Genomic DNA, 23735 nt, shown 5'->3' on the forward strand with positions numbered 1-23735 from the left:
GCTGGGCTTACTCTTCGAGATAGGGTGAGGGGCTTGGCTATTTGGAAGAGCCTAGTAGTATAGCTGCTACTCTTCCGGATCAAAAGGAGCCAGCTGAGGTGGTTTGGGCTCCTGATAAGGATTCCCCTGGAGGCTTCCTTTGGAAGTTTATTGGGCATGTCCCACTGGGAGGAGGCCTTGAGGCCAACCAAGGACATGCTGGAGAGATTGTATCTCCTGGCTGGCCTGGGAATGCTGGGGAACCCCAGGAAGTGCTGGAACCTATTGTGGAGGAAAGAGAGGTCTGGTCCTCCCTACTCTCCATGCTGCCACTGTGACCCTCACCAGGAAAAGTGACATAAAAGAAAATAAAACAACAAGAAGAAAGTGAGAGTAAGGAGGAAAACAATAAACAAAGCTGTAAAACCTAGTGGCGGTGAAGAGCAGAATACATCATGGACAGTTATAGGCAAACCTTAATTATTGTATTAAGTACTCAGCTGAAGGTTGTCCTAGAAATACCTGATTGATCTGCCTTTTTTCCCCTTACGGCTGGCTCAGTCCTACTAACCATTTATCCAGTTTGGATCTTAAACACTGGGTTAAATCTTGTCTCTATATAAAGGCAATTGCCAAACTCCCATTAACTTCTGTGAGATCCAGAATCGGCCCTATATTATTTATATGGTTGTTCAATACAGCAAACGTCAACAAATTGCTGAGTATACAATACACCATTGTTCCTCCTTTCAAATTCCTTATATTACAGAAAGCACTGATACAGAGGCTTGTCTTTCCTTCTTCTGTATCAAATGCAGTGAAGCCAGGACAAGCTAGAAAAACTCAGCAGCTATGTTTTTTGTTATATTCTGCAGCCCTGAACACAAGCCTCATGCTGAAGAGAATGGTCCTAGATATGTGAGGAAGCACTAAAGGCCCTACTGCCAGGATAGCGCTCTGTTTTTGAGGACAATGACTTCCTTCCTCCACTGCTCAACATAACTCACAGGGACACCTCTGAATTGCTGCAAACTTTTCATGGGGCGACACTCCTACTTTAACTTCCCCTCTTAGCTAAGTGTATTTGTTTTTCATCATGAAATCTTGACAGTATTGGGCTCTGATCCAGCAGGCCAGATGGTTCAAAGAAAGTGAAGGATAATATAATATGATTTACCTTTTTTGTTACTTCTCTGATACAAAAAAGGAACAGCTTAATGTCAGATCAACTTTGTAACTCAGAAGCTGAAGGGGACAATAAATAAATAAAAAGGTATGATTACAAAGTACAAAACAGGCAGGTAAAAAAAACGACAACAAAGCATAAGGTCCAAATAAGCTAATACCAAACAGATTTATTAAAACAAACATTTCACTCCATTGTTTAAAGGAACATGTGAGGTATTTATTATTCTGAGTTGCAAACCAAACCAAAACCTGAATATTATCCAACTGACTGATCTTGTGTTTCAAGATACTCCCACATATCGTATATTCAGAAACATATTACGGTGTGATGGTCTTCAGCATTTTTTTAAAAAAAGAACAAAATAATCTTTCTTAATGACAAAAACCATAAAATCCAACTTTTTAAAAAAAAGTTGCCCAACTTTTAAATAGCCTGTGTCATCTTAAAACTTACTTATCAAAGTTCTTTCGTTCAGGACGAACCCTGTGATAAATTCAGCACTGCAGTCCACATGGCTGCTGTTATTAAGGTTATTACTAGGGTTCTATATATTCTATGGCAACCTAATTCACTTTTTGCCACAGAATTGTGCTCCTTCAGCTTTCATTTTGAAACAGATTTGTTTCTAGATGTCATGATTGGTAAGAAAAACTTGAAAATGTGATCTGAGTGCATGTGATGTGAGTAGGTATTCTAAGCCAACACCTCTTAGACGTGTCAACTGCATTGTTGAATCTGAAATATAAAGATGACCTAAAGATGGCATACTGAAAATGTGGAACCGCATAAAATACATTTAATATAAAAATAAATAACATAGGGGCTGCCATACTGATCGTGGTGTTCATTTTAATATTTAATATATTAATCTAAACCTCCTTATTACAGTTTACCTGAATTGAATGTAGGAATCTTGCTACAGAATTTTGGGTCCATGGAGTATACCAAGCTAAAACTGCTTCCATGATTTGCTATGTAGGTTACATAGCTCCATATGCCAAGAGGTTGATTACTTCCCAAATAGGTCCATATGAAGTTGATTTTTGGCCACATGCATCTACCTAATCTTCCCTTCCCTGGAATTTGAGTTAAAGGCTTTGCCCAGCCCATTTATTATATATAATAAAGTAGCTTTTGAGAATAACATCAGAAAATACAGTCAAAGAACTCTTCCCTTGTACGCATCTTGACAAGTGTTACCAATCTAATCCCCACACCTGCCAACAACATGCATGCACTTCCCAAGTGACAAATGTCCCGATTCAGTCTCTTCTTTTCTGAATGACGACTTATTATGAGGCAGTGGCTTTATTTCCTTTTTCTATATGGTTTGGAGCTAGCTGACAGTACTTTGCTCGGGAGTGCTTGCTAGCAACCACAAAACGATCTTAGCCTTCATGATCCCTAAAGGCGAAGATGCAGATGGCTAGAACCAGGTTCTAAGCAGCACTTGGAAGACAGCATTCTTGGCAGCAGGACACAGGCTGTGGGACACACTGCAAGAGATCAGGCTGAGCCCTCATATTGACTATATTCAGATCAAGGTATAGAGCAGGCCGCAAGCTTTCATCATCTTGTGTTCTGATTACCAAAACATCTGTTTTTCTGGCCTTGACAAATACAGACTTCCCCACTCACATGGATTCAGAATGCTGCTGCAAAGATCATTTTTCTAACTTGTTGCTTTGACCATGTCACCTCTCTAACTCCTTCCACTGGCTCCCCCTTTTCTACTGCATCAAATCTAAGCAACTTGTCTTCACTTTTAAGGCCCTTCCTGGCTTCCCCCCATCCATCTCTCATTCACAATCAAGATGTCATCTCCCATCTCCAATCGGACAACTGAACTCTTCCCAAGTGTGAAAGGCAGTGTGGAAGAAAGCACAAAAAGGCTTGTTTATAAACGTGACCTTCATTGCCACCTACTTATTACATTTATAAACAAGTCCTTTTGTGCTTTCTTCCATGCTGCCTTTCACGCTTGGGAAGAGTTCCCTGTAAACGATCCACAAAGCTACTTCATCTTTCTTCAGACTCCTTAAAACTCTCCTTTTCTGTGATACCTACAAAAATAGTTAGGCTGCTGGTGTGCTGAGACCATGGCATATTATGGTGTCCAACATTTTCTCATGGTTTCCTTGAACTCCCCTGTCTGTCTCTCTATTCATTGGTTTTATTTTACACTTATTGTAAGCTCTTTGGAAGAGGGACTGCCTTTCTGTTCCGTCTAGAATGATGGAGCCCTGGTGTGTGACAGGGGCTCCTAGGTGGTATGGTAATATTAAAAAAATAAATAATAACTAAGGCTACAATTTACTCATGGGTATTTTTGGTAAAAGTCATGAACAGGTCACGGGCAATAAACAAAAATTCACAGCTCATGACCTGTCCATGACTTATTCTAAAAATACTGGTGATTAAATCGGGAGGCAGGGGGTGGCAGCAGCACCAGATGCCTGGAGCTGCAGGAGCAGTGGCTGCTCCAGCCAGCCAGCCAGCCAGGGACTGCTTCCTGGGGCCACCCGGAGCAGCAGCTGGCTGTTCTGGGGTCACCTGAGCAGCTGGCCCCAGAGCCAGCTGCTTGGGCAGCACTGGGGTCGGCCACACTGGCCCCTGCAGAAGTCACGGAGGTCATGGAAAGTCTGTGACTTCTGTGACCTCCGTGACAGACATAGAGCCCTAATAATAACATATGTTTTCCAAAAAGATTTAATCTTAATCAATGTTGTAAGAAAAATTATGTCCATATGTCATAAATATAAAGGGAAGGGTAAACCCCTTTAAAATCCCTCCTGGCCAGAGGAAAAATCCTCTTACATGTAAAGGGTTAAGAAGCTAAAGGTAACCTCGGTGGCACCTGATCAAAATGACCAATGAGGAGACAAGATAATTTCAAAAGCTGGGAGGAGGGAGAAAAACAAAGGTTCTCTGTCTGTCTGTATAATGCTTTGGCCGGGGACAGAACAGGAATGGAGTCTTAGAATTTAGTAAGTAATCTAGCTAGCTATGTGTTAGATTATGATTTCTTTAAATGGCTGAGAAAATAGCTGTGCTGAATAGAATGTATATTCCTGTCTGTGTGTCTTTTTTGTAACTTAAGGTTTTGCCTAGAGGGATTCTCTATGTTTTGAATCTAATTACCCTGTAAGGTATCTACCATCCTGATTTTACAGAGGTGATTATTTTTACTTCTATTAAAATTCTTCTTTTAAGAATCTGAATGCTTTTTTCATTGTTCTTAAGATCCAAGGGTTTGGGTCTGTGTTCACCTATGCAAATTGGTGAGGATTTTTATCAAACCTTCCCGAGGAAGGGAGGTGTAAGATTTGGGAGGATTTTTGGGGGAAAGAAGTTTCTAAACGGGCTCTTTCCAAATTATATCCCTGTTAGACGTTTGGTGGTGGCAGCGAAAGTCCAAGGGCAAAAGGTAAAATAGTTTGTACCTTGGGGAAGTTTTAACCTAAGCTGGTAAAAGTAAGCTTAGGGGGTTTTCATGCAGGTCCCCACATCTGTACCCTAGAGTTCAGAGTGGGAAAGGAATCTTGACACCATATAGTAACATTACTTTCTCATATCGAAAGAGAAAAACACCTTTTGTTTTGGACATTGTGTTTCTTTACCATAGCAATAGGCACTGTATGAAAGCCTAAAATAGCCTGAATGCCACCATGAGGAAAGAATGGGTGGTATCAGTTATCGTTTTATTCATTAAAAATGCTCCCATCCAAAAGCTCTAGGAACTCGCTCAGAAAGAAATATATATTAGGTCTGATTATTGCACCGTAATACTGAGAAGTCATTGCAAATAATTTTCAATATCTGATTCAAGTTCACTCTTAACCCTTCATTTTAGGTTCTTGGCGATTAATATCTTTTGTTCGAAGATTTCTTTTTTCTTTTGACTGAATAGTTTTCTTAAAAATAATGAGCTCTTTTGCAAAACACATTAAGATTTGGAATGATGTCAAGACTTTTAATTTAAGACGTTTAAGATCTTTTAAAATGGTTTAAGATCATTGCATGGAAATTAAGTTCACCATTTCTTTTTTCCATTCATCTTTGTGCCTACTGTACCTCTGTAGATCAAACAGTTTTCTTGCTCTTTGGGAGACTTCCAAACGTGGGGAAGCTTTACAGGAAATCTTTCCTAAAGATATTTAGGACTTTCTCTTCCTGAGAGATAAAACTCTCATATATATTTTACTATTTTCACAAGGAACTAAACTGCTATAGATGTAATATTTGATTTTAAGCATGTCTTTTTAGTTATGTCTTGGAGGCTAGCTGGTTATTTTTCTCATGAAAATTTGCTTTGAGTTTGCTCAAATTTGCTACCTCATTCTCATCTTCTGAGTGCCTTCAATAAGTTCCAACTTGTGATAATGCTTTAATAGTTTTCTTATTGTAAATGTGATTTTTACCAAATGATTAGATATTGCCTTGTCAACCTTCATATCTGATTGTCAGACGTCAGTTGTATATACTGTGTGTGTATATATATATATACAGTATATATATGTATATATAGTATATATATATATATATGTATATACAGTATAATTCCAATTACTCTAATTCCTATATTCTGAAAACTCTAGTTATTTGAATCCAAAGTCTGTTCCATGTAGCCCTATGTTACTTAATAGCACTTCCATTTATTGGAACGCCCAGTTATACAGTGTGTGTGTGTGTGTGTAATAAAAAATTTACTTTATATACCTTATATTCCAAAAGCTGTCTCTTTTAAGTTAAAAAACATAGTCCAGAAAAACTTGTTGAATTCGCTGATTCCCGGCTTAGAAAGACATGTACATATAAGTAACATACATTTTTAATCCTTCCCTACCTTTAGGACCAGATTTTTTCGGAGTGCCCTGAGTCCACTTGCATAAACAATTGTGCATACATATTTGTACACTAGTTGGTTAGGAATCTAAATGCTTGTTTTTATATACAAATATATTTGATGTGTTCACAATTGCAATAGTTGCACACACATTTAGGCATGCAACTGATAATGGATCTCAGTTCTCAGTTTCTGAAAACTTGCCTCCTAAATCACTGTGTGCTTCAGGTTTGGTCTCTTGATCTCTAGCAGAAAGTGAAACACCGATATTTATACAACCCATCTAACTTCTTTTTTCTTTAAGGGGCATGTTCTAACAGCGTCATCATATGCTGTGTGGGAAATTGAGATTTTGACATCTGTTGAATTGGTATCAATGTATATTGTCTGTTAACAGACACATATCAAAAGTTTGGTGTATTATACTGATCAGCTGAAACAAATGAGTTACTCCCGAGCTGAGTTGGAAAACAGTAACTGTTTAATAAATTAATTAGTTAAAGATAGGCACGTTAGAAACATCCTAGCAGATCAGTCTAGTGGTCACCTAACTCAACATTTTGTCTTTGGTGGTGACCAGTTCTGGCTGCTTCAGAGAGAAGTGCAATAAACCTCATTATAAACAATTCTAGAATAAATTGCTTATAGTTATAATGCATAACCACAGGCCAATTAAGATTAGGTTGGCTTAAATCCTGAAACATGAGGAGTTATACATTTTAGCTCTGCCTCCGAAAGAAGAAGTGGGACCGCTAAACACTGAGGACGGAGTGGAGATTAAGGATAATCTAGGCATGGCCCAATATCTAAACAAATACTTTGCCTCAGTCTTTAATGAGGCTAATGAGGATCTTAGGGATAATGGTAGTATGACAAATGGGAATGAGGATATGGAGGTAGATATTACCATATCTGAGATAGAAGCGAAACTCGAACTGCTTAATGGGACTAAATCAGGGGGCCCAGATAATCTTCATTCAAGAATATTAAAGGAATTGGCACATGAAATTGCAAGCCCATTAGCAAGAATGTTTAATGAATCTGTAAACTCAGGGGTTGTACCCTATGACTGGAGAATTGCTAACATAGTTCCTATTTTTAAGAAAGGGAAAAAATGTGATCTTGGTAACTACAGGCCTGTTAGTTTGACATCTGTAGTACGCAAGGTCTTGGAAAAAAATTTGAAGGAGAAAGTAGTTAAGGACATTGAGGTCAATGGTAAATGGGACAAAATACAACACGGTTTTACAAAAGGTAGATCGTGCTAAACCAACCTGATCTCCTTCTTTGAGAAAGTAACAGATTTTTTAGACAAAGGAAATGCAGTGGATCTAATTTACCTAGATTTCAGTAAGGCGTTTGATACGGTACCACTTGGGGAATTATTAGTTAAATTGGAAAAGATGGGGATCAATATGAAAATTGAAAGGTGGCACCTTTAAATTCGTTAAAGGGGAGACTACAGGTGGGTCATACTGAAAGGTGAACTGTCAGGCTGGAGGGAGGTTACCAGTGGAGTTCCTCAGGGATTGGTTTTGGGACCAATCTCAGTTAAGCTTTTTATTACTGACCTCGGCACAAGAAGTGGGAGTGTGCTAATAAAGTTTGCGGATGATACAAAGCTGGGAGGTACTGCCAATGTAGAGAAGGACCGGGATATCATACAGGAGGATCTGGATGACCTTGTAAACTGTAGTAATAGTAATAGGATGAAATTTAATAGTGAGAAGTGTAAGGTCATGCATTTAGGGATTAATAACAAGAATTTTAGTTATAAGCTGGGGACGCATCAATTAGAAGTAAGGGAGGAGGAGAAGGACCTTGGAGTATTGGTTGACCACAGGATGACTATGAGCCGCCAATGTGATACGGCCGTGAAAAAAGCTAATGCAGTCTTGGGATGCAGGCGAGGTATTTCCAGTAGAGATAAGGAGGTGTTAGTACCACTATACAAGGCACTGGTGAGACCTCACCTGGAATACTGTGTGCAGTTCTGGTCTCCCATGTTTAAGGAGGATGAATTCAAACTGAAACAGGTACAGAGAAGGGCTACTAGGATGATCCGAGGAATGTCTTAGGAAAGGAAACTCAAGGAGCTTGGCTTGTTTAGCTTAACTAAAAGAAGGCTGAGGGGAGATATGATTGCTCTCTCTAAATATATCAGAGGGATAAATACTGGAGAGGGAGAGGAATTATTTAAGCTCAGTACCAATGTGGACACAAGAACAAATGGATATAAACTGGTCATCGGGAAGTTCAGACTTGAAATTAGATGAAGGTTTCTAACCATCAGAGGAGTGAAGCCTTCCAAGGGAAACAGTGGGGGCAAAAGACCTATCTGGCTTCAAGATTAAACTCGATAAATTTATGGAGGAGACGGTATGATGGGATAACATGATTTTGGCAATTAATTGATCTTTAACTATTCATGGTAAATAGGCCCAATGGCCTGTGATGGGATGTTTGATGGGGTGGGATCTGAGTTATTACAGAGAATTCTTTCCTGGGTATCTGGCTGGTGAATCTTGCCCACATGCTCAGGGTTTAGCTGATCGCCATATTTGGGGTTGGGAAGGAATTTTCCTCCAGGGCAGATTGGAAGTGTCCTCGGCGGTTTTTCGCCTTCCTCTGTAGCATGGGGCACGGGTCACTTGCTGGAGGATTCTCTGCACCTTGAAGTCTTTAAACCATGATTTGAGGACTTCAATAGCTCAGACATAGGTGAGAGGTTTATTGAAGGAGTGGGTGGGTGAGATTCTGTGGCCTGCATTGTGCAGGAGGTCAGACTAGATGATCATAATGGTCCCTTCTGATCTTAATATCTATGAGTCCAATTGAGGATATTATCTGTATAAATGAACAAAATATTAGACAATCTTACTAAAATTGTGGCCTCAAAACTATCTTGTGGCAGTGAGTTCCACAGGCTTATGCACTGCAACACATCAGTTTTAATTAGCTTTAAATTTGTTGCCTTTCAGTTTCACCTTGGTTTTGTTTTATATAAAAGGTAAACAAGAGTGCCTGATAGAATAGGTCAATCTCATTTATTATTTACAGTCCTCAATCATATCCCCCTTTACTGGTCACTTCTCCAGACTAAACCACCCCAATCTTTTCAATATTTCTTTTTTGAAATGTAGTTACCAGATGTGAGCATAGTAATCAAGGTGATTATGTCAGAAATATATAATATGAAACTAATTAGTGTTCCAAGTATTTTTTGAACTAAATATGTTTTCAATGGTAGCTGCTAATAGCTGCATTCTTTTCAAAATCTGGCCATTTGTCTAAATTCCTGTGGTTGCTACTAGTTAGATAGGTTGAACATATGGCTATTAATATAATTTGCTTTGTTTATAAACTACTTAAAATGAAATATTTCTAGACAAGAAAAGGAGCAAAGGATATTAGAGTTGCCTACCTACCTAATGACGCATGTTGACTGTTTTAAGTTTTACAGCAGGTTTTTGCTTTACCCAGGCAAGTGCTGGTAAAAACCAAGTCTCCTAATATCTTATAGGCAATGTTTAAAATACCCTCTGGTAGCAGTGAAATTTATCCAGGAATTTAAATAACTGCATTGAGATATTAGTTCTTGGATTTTTATGCTACACATATAGAGGTCAGAGGCTATTTTAGGGCTCCTGTAAAGGTGTCTGGAAGATGCTGATGTTACTGGTGGGGGCCCAATTAAGGATTTGAAATAGGCTTCAAAAATGCTGAATTGCCAGTTTTGACATAGCCAGAAGGGAAAAGGAAGAAAAGAGAGGAGAGGAAGTGGGGACATGCTTGATCTTTTTCTCCCCCCTTTTCTCAGCTCTTCATTCCTTCATTCTTAGCTCTTCTTTCAAATCTCTTTTTATAATATCTATGAGTCTAATTGAGGATATTATCTGTATAAATGAACAAAATATTAGACAATCTTACTAAAATCGTGGCCTCAAAACTATCTTGTGGCAGTGAGTTCCCCAGGCTTATGCACTGTAACCCATCAGTTTTAATTAGCTTTAAATTTGTTGCCTTTCAACAGAAAAAATACTCGAATAGAACTTTAAATTATTTTTATTTCATTTAAAAGTACATTTTTTTTAGAAAGTTCCAAACTCACAAAATATAATTACGGGCAAAACAAATATAGGACAATGCTATATCAAAAAGACAAGTTCATTTAACAGATCCCTGTAGTTGCTCCTAGTCTTTAAAATCCATTTTTCTAATTTGTAAATAAGTGACTGGAATTTTTATTGGTTATACTTCGTTTTTAGTCTTTGAGTGCAATAAAGAAGCAGATGTGCTCAGAAACCCCTCCAAAAACAAAGATCTTTTCCTCCCTAATTACTGAGTGATTTCCTCTTCCTTCCCCCAATTATTCCATAGAAAGTACAGACTTTGGTGATTATTTGCAATAGGTCACTTTTCATTTTAAAATAGTTTATATTTTTTCACTGATACTCCCACTTTAACTTTGCACTATCCTATAACTGTTTTTTATGTCTGGCATGACTTGTGTTACTGTATAACCAAAAGGAGATGGGAAGGTGCTAGTACTATTGTAATATTTCTACAGGCAGCACAGAAAAAAGATGCAACACATTTTTACACATGGAAAATAGACATAGATTATTCTGTCTACTTGATCCCATAAAAGAACCAAAAACTATTGTAAATAGACCTACAAGACATCTCTGGCTACCAGCTAATAGCAAAGTACAATCAAATTTGAGGATTGTGAGCCCAATTTGTAAACAGGCGCAACTCATTAAAGAGAATGGAGTGGTTGCTAGTTAACACTATTCGTAAATTTGTCCAGCATGCCTAAAACCATCTGTTCCATTGTCACACAGTATCTTAATGAATTGTTCTCATCAGAGTTAACGGTATTATCTTCGTCCACAATTTATTACACAAATTAGATAAATATATAAAAAAGGTCCGATCATGCTCTCAATTTGTCCAAACTTACAGTGAAGTTAAGGGCCATTTTGCCCAAGTAAAGGTGCAACATCAAAAGCTGTGAAGGTGCAAAATGTCTGGAAGATGTGCAAGTACTGTTCTTTTGGCATTCTGGGGTAACCATGTGAGCCAGCAGTGCACCATTATTCTCATCAGATGTCCTGTAGTCACCTCTTGCTGCCAAATATTTAGCCATTTACTGTTCATTCATTGATTCTTTTAAGTTTTAAAAGAATTGGAAGTCAAAGTGAGCATATATTTTTGGTAACTGTTTTTACATCAATATGTAACTGCCTGTCTAGGCAGTTAATTGAATAACCAGCGCTTGGGCCCTATAAAGGTCACCATGGCTCAATTGCAGAGTGGTGCCCACAAAGAGAGAAGGTGTCTTGTGGAGAGGGGAGAAGCTCCCAGAGAAACACAGGCCCCAAGGAGGAGGGCTGTGCAACCCTGAACTCAGCGGGAGAGACTACAGGCCAGAGAGGCCAGGACTGAGAGGAAAAAGCCCCAAGGAGGAGGGCTGTGTGACTTCTGAAGCCAAAGGGAGATTTTCTATTTCAAGTTTATTTGTATTTAATAAAGTAGAATCCCAGTAAGGGAATTTTGTCTTATCCCCTTTTGAGCTGTGTGATGTTCCTAAGAGTCCTGACAGAAGGGCAAGTGAAGCAAGGAGTGCCTGCAGTGCTAGACTAGGTCAGGAGTGGAACAGCCTGCCACAAGCATATAATTACCAATGGGCAGAATCTGACCCTTATTACTGCATCATTGAATATCTTTTGAGCAATATGCTTATTCTATCAAATAAAGAATATTAACAGCAGCTTTTAAAATCAGAGTAAGAAATCATATTACTACACAACTGTACATTATTTCATTAAAGAGTTCAAATCATGTAACTCTTTGGACACAAACAACATTTGTCTTTTTTCAAAAAATTGTTTAAAAGACATTTTTACATTAATTTAGAGACAAGATAACAGAATAATATTTATATCCTTCCTGATTGAAAAGGAAGTGGACTATATTCTTGAAAATGAATCCCCTTGGATGCTGTAATCTTCATAACCTCTCCATTTAAAGCATCATCTTCAAGGATCATTAACAGTCCTTTGGCAATTAGCGACGGGCTACAGAAAAATAAATGTTTTTCCATTTTGAAAATCAGACATGGCACATAATACCTTCTTGGTTATCTTAGTCTGATAGCATAATGCACTGGAGATTGTGGAAAAAGTATGTACTAAACTAAGTATAAATAAAGGTTTGCATAAACACTTGCAAAATGAACCATCTACAATTTGCATAGATCTACTTCCAAGTCTTTTGGAACTATTACAGAAGTAGCAAGAGCATTTCTGGAAGGATATGGGGTCATCATAATTTGGACATGCAAAAAATATACAACTGCAACTTTGCAAATGAGCCCTTCTAGGTCTAGTCATTGGTAAATACTTCAGATGTTTGGTGTTTGGTTGCCACTTAGTTTACTATCAAAGTTCCCTGAGTGTGATAAATGCTATAGGAAAATGCTTCTCTTCACTACACTGCAGATCTCCTCTGTTATGTATTCTGTATTTGTTTCCACTGACATTAACTGGAGAGCAGTGCAAATTAGGGGAGAATTTGCCCTCTGTAATTTGCAATAGTGACTGTAAAACTTCAGTGCTACTCAGTGAGAGCAAGTGACATCTGAAAAAGCAGAGGCAAACCAACATGGTGTTATGCTTTGAGGTACTAGTGACTGCATGAATCACAATCATCTCTGAGACTGGGTGTGAACTTATCATTCAGTTAAAGTGTCAGGATGAGTTAACCACAACCTTTGCCCCACCTAAGGCAAAAGAGGATGGTGAATCCTCCCAGGAGTTTGGACTGAGTGGGCTTGAGGGGTCTGGCTGTGATTAGGTGGGAAGGAAGTGCACATAGCAATTGAGAAGGCAGAAGACTGGCATACTCAGAGTGACAGACAGCCTGAAGGAGCAGATGAAAGCATGGTGTTTGACCCTGGAAGAGACCTGGGAAGAGATTTTTGAGTTAGAGGTGCAGGCTGAGAAGAGTGCTCCTGCTGCTGTGAGGAAAAGAAGCTGTTTCCTGCTATTTGATTCCTTTTGTGTTCAAAGACACAGGACTTTGTACATTCTTTGTAAATAAATAAGATTTCATCAAAGAAAATAAAGACTCAAAGAAAGACTCAATCAATTTCTACTTCCAACTGGAACATCCCCAGGGCCCTGACATTTGATTAGCTGCTTGGGTTGAAAAGAGACAACAGAAATAAAATGGTTCAGTTGCCTTCTCTTTTGTCTCTCGTGTAGTTTGTGCAGAAATACAGTACAGACATTGGTTACACTGCCTTCTGTGGATCAGTTGCCTGTGGTGCTACTACTTACTTTCCCTTCAGCTAGAGAAGACAAAAGAATATTATGGGTAGCTTCACTTACTCCATAACACCATAGAACTTCATCATGTCTTTGATCTCATCCTTGTATTCATAATATTGTCCCATATTCTCTTCTTTATCAATAGACTGAAGAATTGGTGTGTTAACAAAACCTGGACAAATTGTATTTAGTCGCACGCCATAATTTCCCATTTGAGCCGCCATCTACAAAAGTGTCAGACACATTGTGTTCATTTTCTGCATTTTGTGAACCTTTACAAAGACTAGTAAACATGTTGCTTGACACAATCAGCAAAACTAACAGTAGCATATTAGCCCTTTATTTATCAGTGGTTGATGTTGGCAAATAGCATAAGAGGGCTGTGAGGGTGGCAGACTGGGTATTGATCCTGGTCTTATTTATGGCCTTTTATGATAGGTGTGTGTGTGTGTGTCTGATTATTTTATATAATTTCTGTTTTACACAAAATTGGTGCTCAAAGCAGAAATTAATTTGGTACGTGGTTGGGAGAGGTCGACATGAAGAGGATGAAGGCCATAAAAAGGAGTGTCACTCACATCAATGCATACAAGTCTTGATTACATTCTAGATTTTATTCCTTAATCTATAAAGTCAGGTGAACAATTATGCTGACAGCTTCTGGACAAGACTACCTCAGGCTACAAGCAAAAATTCACCATGTACTCCAAGCTTTCTGTAGCCTTGGTATCATTACTAGCTAAATAAATGGTGGTGGTATTGATGTTTGAATGTTTCAGGAAAAGTTTGAACAATATATTCTTTAGCAAGTCAAGACCTTGCATACACCCCATATTTTGCTGAGGATTATTGTGACAGAAATCTTAACATTTTATTTCCTTAAAACAGGTTTGGTTTTTTTTAGTTTTTCTCATCAGCAATGTCAGCTACAACCATCAGCATTATGGTTGGTATAATGATATTACCTTACACAGAAGAAGCAACTGACATCCTAAAAATAACCCCAGCAAACCTTGTTTTTTTCTAATATATAAAAAACTTTTTCATAAGAAAACAAAATAACATGACTATCTCAAATCACACCAAATTCCAGCCCTAAACTTTTGAATATTTTCCACTCACCTCCCTCACCACAGAAAATCGGGATTCTGTCCCTTGCCCTGGAATGACTTTCTTTTTGGCTGCCTGTTCACCACTAAATTGTTTAATCTGAGGTTTACCATTTTTATTGGAGCCTTATCCAGAATCCTCTTTAGGAGCTGGCCTCCTAAATCTGGCAGAATCAACTAGAGTCCTAAAAGTTCTAATTTTCACCCGCCTGTGTCAGGCTGCACCTTCTTCTCCATTATCTGGTAAGTATTTTAAGTCCTATTGTGTTTCTCCAGTGTTTTAGTTTCTTGTGTTCATTAGGAGGTGGCGCATGCTCTCATTTTACCCAGTTTCTTTGTTGTTGGAATGATATTATAATATATTTTTTAAATCATGCAAAAAATGTAAATTATATACAGTCATGTGCAGACTATGGCCAAGGTGTGATATATGATTCCTATTCCCAAACTGATCTGGATTAGTTAACCTTAGAAGATTCGGAGGTTTGGGAAAACATTTTAAAAGTCTGGATGCTTATCCAAATATATCTCAGCTTCTTTGGGCTGGAAATTTGACTAGAAATCTCATGTGAAGAGGCTATCCTCAAATTGTGCACATAACTGGTCCATGAAAATACATGATCTTGTTATCCTCATACTTCCTTCAAGCTCTTTCCCTCTACTGGTATCTTTCCATAAATTAGACAAGAAGTTTCTTGTGACAGGGACTGCTTCTTCCTATATGTTTGTACAACACCCAGCATAGGCCCCATCCTGAATTGGAGCCTTTCATTGTTACTACCACACCAATGTTAAGTAATCAGAATACCTGAATCAGCCTTAATAATGGGGAGCACTTTTCATATTCAAATCATTCCCCCACATTTACTAATTTGTATTGCAGCACCCACTTATTACATAAATATCATCCCTAATTTACAGATGGAGAAACTGAAATGATTTATCCGAGGTTGTCTATTTGATTGATTGTCTTTATCCTCTCTCTATATCACCCTCATTGCCCATACACTAAGAAGAAGATTGCCCAAACCTTGTATTGATCACAAACCCCACATACAACTCCACTGTTACCTCCTCGGACACCCCTGTGAAATGAAGGAGTCTCCAGCTACCACCTTAAAAGCTTTTGTTAAAACAAAACCAAACCCCACACAGTACTTCTGTAGGCACTGGTTTGACTTGCATCGCTATAGAGAGGGAACCTGAGAAAGTAAGCATGTTCTCAAGGAACTGCTGATAGTATTTTTGGCTACATATACTCACAGCTATAGACCGTGTGAATCCAATTATTCCATGCTTTGTAGCACAGTATACTGGTTGGTGTGCAGCGGGCATGAGTCCTTGAAAAATGAAAAGAGTTGAATATACACATTAATAATCAACACATGTTGAGATTATAACAAATGCACAATCAAATGTAGCAGTCATTACTAGTAAAATGTCTTAGTTCTAGCTGTAATTATGAGGTCAAACTGGGAAAAGGACAGGGAGTAAAAGACCAGCCAAAAAAAAAATAAATAAAACCCTCCAGAAAAGAACAAAAAGGCAAGAGAGAGTAAGGAGACAGGAATGGAAGCATAGGAAGAGAAGAGTATTGTTCACAGTCTAGCTGGAAGGGCATGTCGAGTGGGGTACTGCAGGGATCTGGCCTGGGTCTGGTTCTATTCAATAGCTTCATAAATTATTTGAATAATGGTTTTGAGAGGGCACTTATAAAGTTTTTGGATGATATCAAGCTGGGGAGAGGGGGTTTGCAAATGCTTTGGAGGACAGGATTAGAATTTAAAATGATCTTGACAAACTGGAAAAATGGTCTGAAATAAATAGGATGAAATTCAATGAGGACAAACACAAAGTACTCCACCTAGGCAGGAACGATCACTTGCACAAATACAAAATGGGAACTGACTGCCTAGGAAGGAGTACTGCAGCACAGGATATGGGGGTTATAGTGGATCACAAACTAAATCTGAGTCAACGATGTAATACCACTGCAAAAAAAGTGAACATCATTTTGGGATGTATTAGCAGCAGTATTGCAAACAAGACACGAGAAGTAATTCCTCCGCTCTACTCCACATTGATACGGCTCAACTGGAGTACTGTGTCCTATTCTAGGCACCACACCTCTGAGTTAATGATCGAAGGAGTGGCACTGAGAAACACATAAGATATCTAAGTGAAGAAGGCATGAAGATGAGAGTGAGAAAAGACAAGGAACAGTGGAGTAAAGGGCTCAAGATGGGGAGTAGGAGGAAATGAGAGCAGAGAAGCAGACAGGGCAGAGTTCTGAAGCACCTTGGAAGGAAGACAAGATTAAATAAGATGTAGAAGGCATCCATTTGTATTATGCTTAGTATTAATGGGCCCCATTCTCAGTTGGCCTCTCTGGTAAAATAATACATCAGTGGACAGATTCAGAAAGGGAATGATGTTCTGGGCAGCAGACTAGATAGATGATTTTCATTGTGACATTCTGTGTATGTGGAAATGGAGCAAGAGGTGTTTTAGGGAAGCCAAAGAGTGATGGGATGTAATAGCCAAGGCATGGACAAACGGTTTAGTTGTAAGGAGAGGAAGAGTTGGATTTTTCAGATATTGAGGGGGAAAAGAACCAACATGATTTATCTATATTTGGAAAAGAAGAGAAGCAAAATGAAGATGATGCCTAGGTTGTCTCTCTGTGTGATGGGAGTAGGGTGGGTATGGTATTATCAGTTGCAATAGAGAAGGAAGGAAGTGGAAGAGGGCTTGGGAAGAAAGATTAGGAGTTCAGTTTTTGCCCAATTGAGTTTACACTGGCAGTAGGATAATCAAGAGATGACAGACAGACCATGAATCTATGTACTTATACTAGTAACTTCCACTATATTATAGGGATTTCAGTCACAAGGGTGCTAGCAGGCATAATGACTAAATTTATAATGCAAAGGGACTGCAAACTCCAGCTGGAAATTATATAACTTTAAGCAGCAAAGCACAGCCTGTCCTAAATTAGAGATATAAAACTCAAATACATTCCTGAAAGGAGATGTCATAAAACTTGGATACTAATGTTTGTTGTTTAGCTCTGACTAATGGAAATCACCCCAATTTAAAAAAAAATCTGTTTATTCCCTTTTGTTTTTTATAAGTAATATCACCAACAAAGGGTGTGATTCATCACAGTGGAGAGGACACATGCAAGGATCTATGTACTACTCAAGTCCTTAATGTGGGATTTGAATAGAGATTAAGTGGTGCATAGGGGGTGGTGTGGGCTCTCTGCTCTGGAGTCAATTTCAGCCAAATGAAATAATTTTCTGTTAAGGCACAGCATTATAATTATAACACTGACATGAAAAACAATATTTCAGTGTTTAAGATATCTTTATTTCTTTATTTAAATGTTACACTGATCCAGTTAAAACAGCAACTTTATTAGCGCTGTTCACCTTGGGGGGATGAATAGTGTGTTACAACGAATGGTGGTGACTTTTAATGGTGGTGCAAATTCCCATCTCAGATTCAAAGATCCAGCCTTTGGATGCTTTTGAAAGTTATTACAATGGATCACTGTACCCTGGCACCTCTAAAGAAAGAGCGATTGCTCTGTTTCTGAACCTCCATCTGTGACATCTCTGTAGGCAGGAGCCATAGGCCTTTCTAAACCATGCTTTTTTATGACTCTGGAGAGCTATCAATGAGTTTACTCCTATTTGGGTTTGTCCTCCAAGAGTAGAGCATTTCTTACTTCCTGCAATGTAGAGTTAGCACTAGTTATCAATATTATCCATCACACCTAAGCTGTTGTTTGTTTAATACCACAACGTGCTGTAAATAACATAAATATAAAGACAATCCTAATGAATTTACAATTGAAAAGGCAGGTAGAAGACAGGATGCATCCAGAAGAAGGGCTTAGAGGTTATTTAAGCAAGCTACTGTTTATTTGAGAGAGAGAGAGAGAATAGATAAAAATCAGAAAATAAATTTAAAAAGCATACCTAGCTGAGAATGAAGTGGAAGATAGTACAACACCTCACTTAGATATCAAAAGACAGTTTCACTAACCCTACAAGTCAGAGCAATTCTTCCTTTCATTTTCTCTCTTCCTGATTTCTTGGCAAGCTGACAAAAAGACAGCTCCTCTCCTTGGTTTATACTCTAGTCACTTTGTTGTTAAGGTGTCCAGATCACTCGTTACCATTTTAGACGTGAAGTGAGACTTCTAACTAAATCTGTTTGTTCATTTGTGATGGTCAATAGTTTTAATTAAATTTCATGATCCACAAACTGGGAAATTAGCATTGGTGATGAAGGCTGTATGTCAGAGTTGCATTTGTTGATATTACACTTTCTTTCAGACTATTGAACAGGTTTGGTGAACACACAATTAAGCATTTCCTCCTAGGTATATTTCCCCAATGGACAGGGATTACCCACTAGGATTTGAACAAGCATCTCTTTTTAAATACTATTTATTAGCATGTAGTTGGTCTTTCATCCCCCTTTTTCCCCAGGGCTGCATTGCTAGCTATCCTGAGATAAAATTATTTTTCCAGTATAACAGACTTTTTGCCATGTTGGTTTGTGTCTATTTTATAAAAGATGCTTATCAAAGCCTATAGGAACATGTATAACCATTATTTTTAAAAAGTGAATAATTGTTATAATGCCAACTTAAAAAGTAGAATTTCCAAGCCTCAAAACAAAACTGAATGGCCCTCCTCCTCCTCAGACAAAAAGCTGAAAAACAGAATGACCTTGCAGTATGATCTGAAGGTCAAAATCTCTTTTGGACCAACAAAGGTCTAACAAAGGAAACAAATTAAAGAGTTGATGAACCTGTAGCTGTGCTATGGGCTGAATGATGAGAGAGAGGGTTTACCAGAGGCTCTGGTTTGAATACAGTTCACTCTCCCTATGTAGACTTTATTGTAGGGGTTCTGCTTTGCAGAAGTCACTTGCTGCATTCCTTTTAGGACATTTTACAAGTAGCAAAATCAAAGTCCCTTCTGTTTCCCAGAGCTACTACCCTGATTTATGGTCAGCACAACCCTATTTTTCTTTTCTTGTCTGAGAGTATCACAATTCTTTTTAAGGTATTGAGCCCAAAATCTAAATCCTGCAACCACGCACATACGTGTTTAACTTTACTTCCACGAATCTTCCATTGAAATCACTTTATAATAGCAAAGTTCAGCATATGTAAATGTTTGCAGGATCGGGGCCTAAATTAGTGTGCTTTCTGAAATACCCAACGCATTGTCTTCTGGAGAAACATCCTATGGAAAAAGCACTATATTGGCAACTTGTGGACCCTGCACCCTGGAGTGTGGGTCACTTGCAGGGATCATCTGCATATACCTCACTTAATCATTTCCCTGCTATTGCAAGAGCCTCGGGCCCGGGTGCACCTTGATTTCTCCTATTCACTGCCTGTGGCACATAATAGTCTAGTCTCCTGTTTGCTTCAATACATTGGTCTCATTTTGGTTGTTGGGTTTAGCATGTAGGTGCTGCTGGGTGGTGTTGGTGTCTTGTGATATACAGGAGGTTAGATTGGATGATCTGGTGGTCCCTTCTAACATTATATTCTATGACTCTAACAAGTCAGTATGTTTTTACACTAACTATTGTACCTACTTTTAAGTCCTCTGTACATATATTTTGCTTTTTCTTTTCAGAATCCAGTTGGCTCAAAGGCCCTAGTTTATACCATAGCTTCCTGAAAGCATAAAATCTGCCAAAATTACCAAACAACAAAAACCCAGCCAACAACAGAAACCCAGCTAACCCAACCATCCTCTTCAATTTTTGTTTTCAACCTTAGCAGTTACATTTAACATTGTATGCATTTTCTCTGAGTAGGTGTAAAACCAATTTATACAGAAATCACAACCCTCAAAACTATATTCTAACAGTATTTTACAAGAGGGGTTAACATGTCTTACTCTCCTTAAATGTCAAGTGATATTTATGATAATGCATTCATTTAGAAACCTGTGGCAAGCTCTCTTCTATGGGACCAGTTCCGCAGCTACACACACAAAACTCCCATTGTCTGAGAGACTTAGTGGTATAACTTCCTCTTTTTATATGAATGCATAACTCCTTTGAAAGTTATCAGAAGTTTTATAGCCTTGAGAGGCAGCATGCTCTACAGGGATAAGCAGAGGGTTGGATTTTTTTTGGTTAGTAGTCAGGTACTTTTCAGTTCTAATCCCTCTTGTGCCAAAAACTTGCTGTGTGGCCTTAGGCAAATCAGTCTTTTGCTGCCTCTATTTCCTGACTTATACCTACCTCGCAGAGGTGTGGTAAGGAACAAGGCCTTGATCGTGTAAGAATCTGGGTACTCTAGCCCCAATCCAGCAAAGCACTTACTCGTAAAGAAGGTGAGTAGTACCATTGACTTCACCTTGCAGGACTGAGCTCTAGGGCTTGAACCTTCTCTAATTAAAATCAGTGGCAAAATTCCGATAGAACTGAAGCCTAATCAGTTAGTGTATGTACTGGACTTTGAACATAGAGCGTTATATAAGCATTAAACAACTATTCTTCTTGCACGCAATGCAAGATAAAGATGTTTGCTATGCATAGAGCCTGTCTCATGAAAACATACTTACAGAAAATTGAAAACCAGAAGTGATAGAGAAACGTGTTTGTTAATGGTCAACAGAAGCTAAGTCTGCTGAAAAAAGGTAACTCACTCTAGTGAGTGTTAAACAGCTACTCAATGGGGAGTTTTATGTGTGCAATCACTGCAGGACTAGAGACTTAGATAGCAAAAGAGAGTATAATCACAATACACAAACAGGAATAAAATAAAGCCTGTGTCAACTTTTTATAATCTGCTTTTTCTGATGACCTTGGAAACAATTGCTAAACTCACGCTATGTAAAAGTAAAGAAAGCAAAGTATACTTTGTTTTTTAAAGAGATAGTCGTAACCTTTAGAGCATGATGATCACATTTAAAAAAAATGTTCAAGTAAATAAATAAAACTTTAATTGATTAATTAAAAAGACATTTGTAAAAGCTTATCAAAACCAGAGAGGGCTGGGTTACTAGATCTTAAAAGTCAAATCATGCTGTAATGCACTAGGAAAAGTTCAGGTCCTGCAAGCCTGGAAGCAAGACTCATATCAGTACTACTGACTCAGGCCCCATAGTGCAGTACTCTACAGTTTCCCTCTTTTTATATGTTTATATGCTGTGTGAAACTGTTTAATCTTTCACTAGGGCTGATAGTTTGGGCCTGATCCAACACTTATTGCAGTTGATGGAAAAAATCTCATTGACTTCAATAGGCATTGGATCAGGCTATATTATCAATGCTGAGTTAGGGCTAAATGAAGACATTTAATGGAAAAACTCGTGTGCGTGTGTATAAAACTGAGTTTAAACTCACATAGCTCCAATGCATAATATAATTGGGGTGACTTGGTTTTCTCAGCTTGCAGATGTCCTGATATGCAAGGGAACTCTGGGCATCCAATCCACAATAATCCCTATACTCAGTGCCGCCTCCTCCTCCTCCTCTACTCTATATTCAGTCCCTCCTCATTTAATTATCAGTAGGTCCTAGGACCCCTTGTTACGGACCAGGACCCCATTGTACTAGATGCTGTACATTCACAACAAAAAGACAGTCCCTGTCCAAAAGAGTTTACAATCTATATATATAAAAGACAAGATTATTTTCTTACCCTCAGGTTCTCCCCACATGGTTTGAAAATATGAAGAGGGACTGGGCTGGAATCAATGCTGACAGGGTCGCTATTAATTCCTGCAAGTATTCCCTACATGTCTGCTAAGGGATGATGCCAGGAGGACCACTTCTTGTCCAGCTACTCTCTCTAGTATCAACAGAGTTAGTACAACATAATGTTCACACAAGGGGGCTTCCAAAGGGTTAGAGGAAGGAGAGAGACAGCTGCTTTTGCTCAGCTTCCCTCTTTCTCATGGATTTTTGGCCCATTATAGAGGATTTTCTGGTACTTTCCTGCCCTCTAAATTTAATTCCTGTTGATCTATTTATGCTACAAAAATTAAACAGTTTAAAAAATAAACTCAGAATGTAAATGTTTCCTCTTTGGGTCTATAAATATTGAAGACTATCCTTTCGTACATACAGTATGCTTCAAATGCTGTTTTTGGCTTTCCAAGATAAAATATTAGTGAAGTATAATGAATTAAGCCTAGCTGATGTTCACTTAATCTACAATATTGGTAACCTTGGAGGGAAGATTAAAAAAATAGATATTTATACCATACTCATATTTGTGGGACCTGAGACTAATCGTGCAGGAAATTACTGAGTGTATAATTACATAGCCCAGCTGGGTTGGGAAAAATAGTAGCCCTTCTCTATACATTTTGGAGGTCACTGCAAGACAAGTAGATGTTGTACAGGTCTGAAGAAACAACAAAAAGATCATAAAAAAAGAAAGAAAAGAATAAGGAATAAATATGAATTAACTTATTTTAAAAAGTACTGGCAAGGATTTAGAAATAAGATTTTCTTACCTGCCAGAGATGAGATATTAATAATTACCCCTCCATTTCCTTTTCTCATGTATTCCAGTCCAATGTATGTTCCTCTGATCACAGAAGTCTGATTTATGAAATATAAAGGGGAAATAAATTCTAAATTTGTCCTTTTTTCTTCTTCTTCTTGAAAAGTGAGGCTTTTCTTTATAATGTCGAGATATGACATAGATAACCCACGGCAGGTAGCATTAAAGAAGTGCTGCTGCAGTTGACGTAACAATAACAGCCTGAAACAAATACTGTTTGCTTACTTATTGACACGCTATACAAGTGTTTCCCTTGCAAATGAAAGTGACCAATCAATTAAACTTTTCTTTGGACTTGGGATTCATTATTATTATTTATTATGCCCAGATGGTGTATTTTGCACTGAAGAATATACAAGTAGCTGACTGAATCCTCGAGAGGTGCTGAACCCTGTAACTCTCAGGGTTCCAATAGGAGTTTCATATATTTAGCACCTTCCAGGATTTGGCTCAGTGACATAGTCCCTGTCCCGAAGAATTTAGAGTTTAAAGTCCTCATTCTCTTCCATTAAAGTCAATGGAAGTTTTACCATTGGCTTCGACAGGAGCAAGATCAGTCCCAAAAGACTATACAAGGATCAAATAACAAGGCATACTGGGAGACCCAAAGAAGATCTATAAGGTAAAACATACAAATATATAAACAAAAGGATGGTGATGGTATAATGTTTTATATGGGCTAGTTACAGGCTACATGGGAGAGTGTTTGCTTTTT

General features: G+C 38.3%; 2 protein-coding genes across 5 annotated transcripts in view; one reads left to right on the forward strand and one right to left on the reverse strand.

Moving 5' to 3' along the window:
- CEP44 (centrosomal protein 44) overlaps positions 1-23735 on the forward strand; it is a 155697-nt gene that overhangs the window by 122255 nt on the left and 9707 nt on the right. The window lies entirely within an intron of this gene.
- Positions 10083-23735, reverse strand: part of HPGD (15-hydroxyprostaglandin dehydrogenase) — a 37918-nt gene continuing 24265 nt past the window's right edge. For 2 of the 4 annotated variants that reach the window (XM_073341664.1, XM_073341665.1), the window contains 4 exons: positions 22971-23058; positions 15724-15800; positions 13412-13575; positions 10083-12097 (listed from right to left, as the gene is read on the reverse strand). In XM_073341664.1, coding sequence (XP_073197765.1) covers positions 11959-12097; positions 13412-13575; positions 15724-15800; positions 22971-23058 — 468 coding nt within the window. In that variant the 3' untranslated portion in view covers positions 10083-11958. The remainder of the gene's footprint in view (positions 12098-13411; positions 13576-15723; positions 15801-22970; positions 23059-23735) is intronic. The other 2 variants (XM_073341662.1, XM_073341663.1) reach the window with 2 other exon arrangements.

The sequence above is a fragment of the Lepidochelys kempii genome, chromosome 4, assembly GCF_965140265.1.
Source record: "Lepidochelys kempii isolate rLepKem1 chromosome 4, rLepKem1.hap2, whole genome shotgun sequence".
NCBI classification, from domain to species: domain Eukaryota; kingdom Metazoa; phylum Chordata; order Testudines; family Cheloniidae; genus Lepidochelys; species Lepidochelys kempii.